The sequence below is a fragment of the Salvelinus sp. IW2-2015 genome, unplaced genomic scaffold (genome assembly GCF_002910315.2).
Source record: "Salvelinus sp. IW2-2015 unplaced genomic scaffold, ASM291031v2 Un_scaffold2034, whole genome shotgun sequence".
NCBI lineage: Eukaryota > Metazoa > Chordata > Actinopteri > Salmoniformes > Salmonidae > Salvelinus > Salvelinus sp. IW2-2015.
In genome coordinates, this window is record NW_019943380.1 from 19,801 (window position 1) to 27,771 (window position 7,971).

At 46.8% G+C, this 7,971-nt stretch overlaps 1 protein-coding gene across 1 annotated transcript in view; it reads right to left on the reverse strand.

The window, feature by feature from the left end:
• Positions 1-357: 357 nt before the first annotated feature.
• LOC112072769 (homeobox protein aristaless-like 4) overlaps positions 358-7,971 on the reverse strand; it is a 56,225-nt gene continuing 48,611 nt past the window's right edge. Inside the window, exons 3-4 of the mRNA XM_024140155.2 lie at positions 1,688-1,816; positions 358-1,191 (exon numbers count right to left, since the gene is read on the reverse strand). Coding sequence (XP_023995923.1) covers positions 844-1,191; positions 1,688-1,816 — 477 coding nt within the window. The 3' untranslated portion in view covers positions 358-843. The remainder of the gene's footprint in view (positions 1,192-1,687; positions 1,817-7,971) is intronic.

Here is a 7,971-nt window from a genome sequence, read left to right on the forward strand (position 1 = left end):
AACATCAGTCAAATCAACAGTCAACAAGTAATTCTGTACAAACAAGTTCATGTCTCAAAGTTCTCAATGACGGGTTTAGTAGGCTGCTCATCTCTGTGACAGATACAGTGGCTCAGCGTTGAGTTTATCCAGGTAAGACCAACAGTGGCTCAGCGTTGACTTATCCAGGTAAGACCAACAGTGGCTCAGTGTTGAGTTATCCAGGTAAGACAACAGTGGCTCAGTGTTGACTTATCCAGGTAAGACCAACAGTGGCTCAGTGTTGACTTATCCAGGTAAGACCAACAGTGGCTCAGTGGTTGACTTATCCAGGTAAGACCAACAGTGGCTCAGCGTTGACTTATCCAGGTAAGACCAACAGTGGAGGAACAGGGTGGTGAGCATAGAGAATAAAGAGGAACAGGGTGGTGAGCATAGAGAATAAAGAGTCACAGGGTGGTGAGCATAGAGAATAAAGAGAGAAAATGGCGCGTTCCCCCGTCAGAGATCTGAGAGAACAAGTAGCACCACTCCCTCTGTCTCGGGTCTTTCTTTCTCAGCGTCTCCTGCTGATTGTCACGGTGACGTCATAGCTGTTATCATTATAAAGCTGCTGAATTTCGCTGTCATCGTTTCCTGTGATGGTCTCTCCTATCGTCTCGGGGGTTGTAGTTCATTCATTCATTTTCACCTGCTTTGGTATTATTAGTGCTATCAGGTGGCGTAGTCGTAGTCCCATCCTGGTCTTCCTCCTCCTCCTCCCCAGTACTGGGCATGGCCTTGTCCAGGTTCAGGAGAGTATGGAGGCAGGGTTAGGGCGTGTCTGACCAGGGTGGGGCCAGACCCAGGAACAATCCCATAGCATCATGTGTTCCAGGAGATGGCGGCGCTGTGTTCCTTAGCTTTCATACGCAGCGCCGCGATACTAGAAGACTTTCTGTCTGGGTCGACACCGGTCAGGTCGTAACCATTGAGACTCCCACCCCCACCGCCCATTCCTCCAGCCCCAAAGAGACTTCCCATGTGTGTCTGTCCCATGTGACCCTCATGACCCACTACGCCCGGGCTGGGCACGCCTAGGTAGTCGGAGACGCCTCCGTGTGGGTGGGGGTGGGGAGGCATGCAGGAGGTGACTGACCCGTCACAGGGCACCACGCAGCCAGGTACAGGAGAGACACCGCTGCCCCCACCTAGCCACGATGGGTTCTGGATCTACATGGAGGAACAGACAAGAGCAGGAGGTTTAGGAGAAATCAAATATTGTAACCCAGAAACAAAATACTGACTAACTTGATTTTCTTCTGGAGGTAAGACAGACACCACCATGACACCATTATGAACCAGATGAGACAGAGCACCGTGACACTATTATGAAAAACAGTGGCTAACTAGCAGAAAGAGGCGATTCAGTCACTCCCCTTTACAGAACTACCCAAACGCTCCAGTTAAAATCTCCGCTTTTACGTCACAAGAGATTACTCCAGAGGAGGCTGGTGGGAAGAGTTATAGGAGGATGGGCTTATATAGTAATGGCTGGAATGGAATTAATGGAACGGAGTCAAACATGTGGTTTCCGTACGTTTGATACCGTTCCAGTTATACCCTGAGCACGTCCTCCTATAGCTCATCCCACCAGCCTCCTCTGGATTACTCTTATTTCTCACTTCCGTGCTTGTTCATACTGTAGTTATGAGCGCTATCCCTGTACCTGGGTGTAGTTCTCTGGCCTGGTGAGGAGGGGTAGCTCGTAGGCAGTAGAGAAGTGAGTCCTGACCTGCTGCATCTGACCGAACCTCTCCCTCTTCCTCCACTTAGCACGCCGGTTCTGGAACCACACCTGCGGAGAGGAAGAGGACACATCAGAAACAAACAATTCATCTGATTCATAATGGTGTCATGGGCTCAGTCTCATCTGATTCATAATGGTGTCATGGGCTCAGTCTCATCTGATTCATAATGGTGTCATGGACTCTGTCTCATCTGGTTCATAATGGTGTCATGGGCTCAGTCTCATCTGGTTCATAATGGTGTCATGGACTCTGTCTCATTTGGTTCATAATGGTGTCATGGGCTCAGTCTCATCTGGTTCATAATGGTGGCATGGGCTCTGTCTCATCTGGTTCATAATGGTGTCATGGGCTCTGTCTCATCTGGTTCATAATGGTGTCATGGGCCTTCTGATTCATAATGGTGTCATGGGCTCAGTCTCATCTGGATTCATAATGGTGTCATGGGCTCAGTCATCTGACATAATGGTGTCATGGGACTCTGTCTCATCTGGTTCATAATGGTGTCATGGGCTCGTCTCATCTGGTTCATAATGGTGTGCATGGGTCTTCTGTCTCTATCTGGTTCATAATGGTGTCATGGGCTCTAGTCTCATCCTGATTCATAATGGTGTCATGGGCTCTGCTCATCTGGATTCATAATGGTGTCATGGGCTTATTCTCATCTGATTCATAATGGTGTCATGGGCTCAGTCTCATGGTTCATAATGGTGTCATGGACTCATGTCTCATCTGGTTCATAATGGTGTCACGGCTCAGTCTCATCTGGATTCATAATGGTGTCATGGCTCAGTCTCATCTGGTTCATAATGGTGTCAGATGGGCTCTGATTCATAATGGTGTCATGGCTCAGTCTCATCTGTTCATAATGGTGTCATGGACCTCAGTCTAATCTGGTTCATAATGGTGTCACGGGCTCAGTCTCATCTATTCATAATGGTGTCATTGGCTCAGTCTCATCTGGTTCATAATGGTGTCATGGGCTCTGATTCTAATGGTGTCATGGGCTTCAGTCTCATCTGAGTTCATAATGGTGTCATGGGTCAGTTCAATCTGGTTCATAATGGTGTCATGGGCTCTATATTCATAATGGTGTCATGGGCTCTGTCTCATCTGATTCATAATGGTGGTCATTGGCTCTGTCTCATCTGGTTCATAAGGTGTCATGGGCTCTGTTCATCTGATTCATAATGGTGTCATGGGCTCTGTCTCATCTGATTCATAATTGGTGTCATGGGCTCTGTCTCATCTGGTTCATCATGGTGTCATGGGTAGTCTCATCTGATTCATAATGGTGTCATGGGCTCAGTTCATCTGGTTCATAATGGTGTCATGGCTCTGTCTCATCTGGTTCATAATGGTGTCATGGGCTCAGTCTCATCTGGTTCATAATGGTGTCATGGACTCAGTCTCATCTGATTCATAATGGTGTCATGGACTCAGTCTCATCTGATTCATAATGGTGTCATGGACTCAGTCTCATCTGGTTCATAATGGTGTCACGGGCTAGTCTCATCTGATTCAAATGGTGTCATTGGCTCAGTCTCATCTGGTTCATAATGGTGTCATGGGCTCTGATTCATAATGGTGTCATGGGCTCTGTCTCACCTGATTCATTGGTGTCATGGCTCAGTCTCATCTGGTTCATAATGGTGTCATTGGTCAGTCTCATCTGGTTCACAAGGTGTCATGGGACTCAGTCTCATCTGATTCATAATGGTGCATGGGCTCAGTCCTCATCGGTTCATAATGGTGTCATGGGCTCTGTCTCATCTGGTTCATAATGGTGTCATGGGCTCAGTCTCATCTGGTTCATAATGGTGTCATGGACTCAGTCTCATCTGTTCATAATGGTGCACGGCTCAGTCTCATCTGATTCATAATGGTGTCATTGCTCAGTCTCATCTGGTCATAATGGTCATGGGCTCTGATTCATAATGGTGTCATGGCTCTGTCTCATCTGATTCATAATGGTGTCATGGGCTCATCTCATCTGGTTCATATGGGGTCATGGGCTCAGTCTCATCTGGTTCATAATGGTGTCATGGACTCGTCTCATCTGGTCATAATGGTGTCACGGGCTCAGTCTCATCTGATTCATAATGGTGTCATTGGCTCAGTCTCATCTGGTTCATAATGGTGTCATGGGCTCTGATTCATAATGGTGTCATGGGCTCTGTCTCATCTGATTCATAATGGTGCATGGGCCAGTCTCATCTGGTTCATAATGGTGTCATGGGCTCAGTCTCATCTGTTCATAATGGTGTCATGGGCTCAGTCTCATCTGGTTCATAATGGTGCATGGGCTCTGATTCATAATGGTGTCATGGGCTCTGTCCTCATCTGGTTCATAATGGTGTCATGGGCTCAGTCTCATCTGGTTCATAGGTGTCAGCTCTGGTCATAATGGTGTCATGGCTCTGTCTCATCTGATTCATAATGGTGTCATGGGCTCTGTCTCATCTGTTTCATAATGGTGTCATGGGCTCTGTCTCATCTGATTCATATGGTGTCATGGTCTGTCTCATCTGTTCATATGGTGTCATGGGCTCGTCTCATCTGATTCATAATGGTGTCATGGGCTCAGTCTCATCATTGGTTCATAATGGTGTCTGGCTCTGCTCATCTGGTTCATAATGGTGTCATGGGCTCAGTCTCATCTGGTTCATAATGGTGTCATGGACTCAGTCTCATCTGATCATAATGGTGTCATGGCTCAGTCTCATCTGATTCATAATGGTGTCATGGCTCAGTCTCATCTGGTTCATAATGGTGTCAGGCCTAGTCTCATCTGATTCATAATGGTGTCATGGCTCAGTCTCATCTGTTCATAATGGTGTCATGGCTCTATATAATGGTGTCATGGCTCGTCTCACTGATCATATGGTGTCATGGCTCAGTCTCATGCTGGTCATAATGGTGTCATGGCCAGTCTCATCTGGTTTCACAAATGGTGTCATGGCTCAGTCCATTGATTCATAATGGTGTCATGGGCTAGCTCATCTGGTTCATAATGGTTGGTCATGGGCTCTGGTCTCATCTGTCATAATGGTGTCATGGCTCAGTCTCATCTGGTTCATAATGGGTCATGGGCTCAGTCTCATCTGGTTCATAATGGTCACGGGTCAGTCTCATCTGAGTTCATAATGTGTCATTGGCTCAGTCTCATCTGGTTCATAATGGTGTCATGGGCTCTGATTCATAATGGTGTCATGGGCTCTGTCTCATCTGATTCATAATGGTGTCATGGCTCAGTCTCATCTGGTTCATAATGGGTCATGGCTCAGTCTCATCTGGGTTCATAATGGTGTCATGGACTCAGTCTCATCTGGTTCATATAATGGTGTCACGGGGCTCAGTCACATCATCTGATTGCAATATGGTTCACATTGGCTCATGCTCATCTGGTTCACTAATTGTCATGGGCTCTGATTCATAATGGTGTCCTGGGCTCTGTCTTATCTGGTTCAATTTAAATCGGTGCATGGGCCTCAGTCTCATCTGGTTCATAATGGTGTCATGGCTCAGTCTCTCAATCTGTTCCATAATGGTGTCATGGGCTCAGTCTCATCTGGTCATAATGGTGTCATGGGCTTCTGATCATAATGGTGTCATGGGCTCTGTTCTCATATGATTCGAGTAAGGTGTCATGGGCTCTGTCTCATCTGGTTCATAATGTGTCATGGGCTCAGTCTCATCTGGTCATAATGGTTCATGGCTGTCTCATCTGATTCATAATGTGTCAGGGCTCTGTCTCATCTGGTTCATAATGGTGTCATTGGCTCAGTCCACAATCTGGGTCATCATAATGGTCGTCCATGGGCTCTGTCTCATTCATAATGGTGTCATGGCTCAGTCTCATCTGTTCATAATGGTGGCAGACTCAGTCTCATCTGGTTCATAATGGTGTCATCGGGCTCAGTCTCATCTGTTCATAATGGTGTCATTGGCTCAGTCTTCATCTGTCATAATGTGTGTCATGGGGCTCTATTCATAATGGTGTCATGGCTCGTCTCATCTGATTCATAATGTGTCATGGCTCAGTCCATCTGGTTCATAATGGGTGTCTGCTCTGATTCAATGGTGATGGGCTCTGTCTCATCTGTTCATAATGGTGTCACTGGGCTCATGTCATCTGGTTCATAAATGGTCATGCTCAGTCTCACTTCATGGTCAGCTTATCATTATGTGTCATGGCTCTCTCATCTGATTCATAATGGTGTCATGGGCTCAGTGCTCATCTGGTTCATAATGATGTCATGGCTCTGATTCATAATGGTGTCATGGGCTCGTCTCATCTGGTTCATCAATGGTGTCATGGGCTCAGTCTCATCGATTCATCATGGTGTCATGGGGGCGAGAGGGAGGATAAATCAGAAACACACTTTTAGGAAAACAGGGAGCTACTAGAACCCGTTAGCCATGGTTAGAGCGTTGAGCCGATAGACCAAAAGGTCCGCGGGATCGAAATCCCAAGCTGACAAGGTAAAAAATAATGTTGTTTTGCACCTGAACAAGGCCAGTTAACCCCTTGTTTCCCCGTTAGGCCGTCATTGTAAACAAGATTTTGTTACTGACTTGTGTAGTTAAATGAAGCTGTCGTTGTATAGTTACAGGTAGAACTTTTTTGTTTCCCAGGTAGAAATGCTTTTGTTCCAGGTGGAAACCCTTTGTAGTTCGCAGGGGTAGAATGCATTTTGTTCCAGGTGGAACCCTTTTGTAGTTCCAGGTAGCATGCATTTGTTCCAGGTGGGAACCCTTTGTAGTTCAGGTAGAATGTTTTTGTTCCAGGTGGAACCCTTTTGTAGTTCCAGGAGAATGCATTTTTCCCAGGTGAACCCTTTGTGTTCAGGTAGAATTATTTTGTTCCAGGTGGAACCCTTTTATTGTCCAAGTACGAATACTTTTTGTTCAGCTAACCCTTTGTAGTTCCAAGAATCTTTGCTTCCAGTGATACCCTTGTAGTTCCAGGTAGAATATTTTTGTTCAGTGGAACCCCTTATCCTAGTTCAGAAAACCTTTTCATCAACGATCCACACACAGAAATATCACTCCTACACGGGATACATTTTGATGACTGCCTTTTTATGACAAACCAGAAAAATCACCCGTTCAACGTAGAGGAGGTAGCCTAACAGTCGAGCCGCTAACCCACCCGGGGAAGAAAAACATCTACACGTCAACTAAGACAGTAGCCTGACATAGACTGTCATACAACCACCCGGTCAAGAAAACCGTCTACACGTTCAACTAGAGAGCAGTAGCCTGACATAGACTGTCTAAAACCACCGGGTTGAGAAAACGTCTACACTCAACAAATAGAGAGAGAGTAGCCGGACATGAGACTGTCTAAACCACCCGGGGTGAAGAAAACCGTTCACAACGTTCAACTAAAGAGAGTAGCCTGACATGAGACTGTCCTAACACTCCACCCGGTGTGAAAAGAAAACCGTCTACACGCTTCAACTAGAGAGATAGCCTGACATAGACTTCTAACCCCACCCGGGTGAAGAAACCGCTACACGTTCAATCAGAAGAAGGATGCCTGCATGAGACTGTCTAAACACCGGGTGAAGAAAACCATTACACCGTCAACTAGAGAGAGTAGCCCTTGACATGAGACTGTCTCACCACCCGGGTGAAGACAAACCATCTACACGTTCAACTAGAGAGAGTAGTCCTGACATGAGACTGTCTAAACCACCCGGGTGAAGAAAACCGGCTACACGTCAAACTAGAGAAGTAGCCTGACCTGAGACTGTCTAAACCAACCCGGGTGGTATTAAGGTGTGGTTAAAAAGGGTGGTTAAGGCCCTGCCCGTAGTTGCAGGGTTGACGTGTCTTAAAAGTTCTGTTGATGTTTCTCGGATGCTGTGTCTCATTGTCACTTGCACAGTTGCTGAGCTTCTCCTCCCTTGGAAATTGTGTACGTTCAATCCATATGTGGACCTGGGGCGTCTCATCCCACATGTGGACTCTGGGCGTCTCATCCACATTGGACCTGGGGCGTCTCATCCACATGTGGACTGGGCGGTCTCATCCACATTGTGGAACCTGGGGCTCTCATTCCACATGTGGGACCTTGGGCGTCTCATCCACACGTGGACCTGTGGGTCTCATCCCAATGTGGGACCTGGGGCGTCTCATCATCAACCACAGTAAGCTAGACCAGGTTGCTCACCTCCTCTGTCATCAACAACAGGAA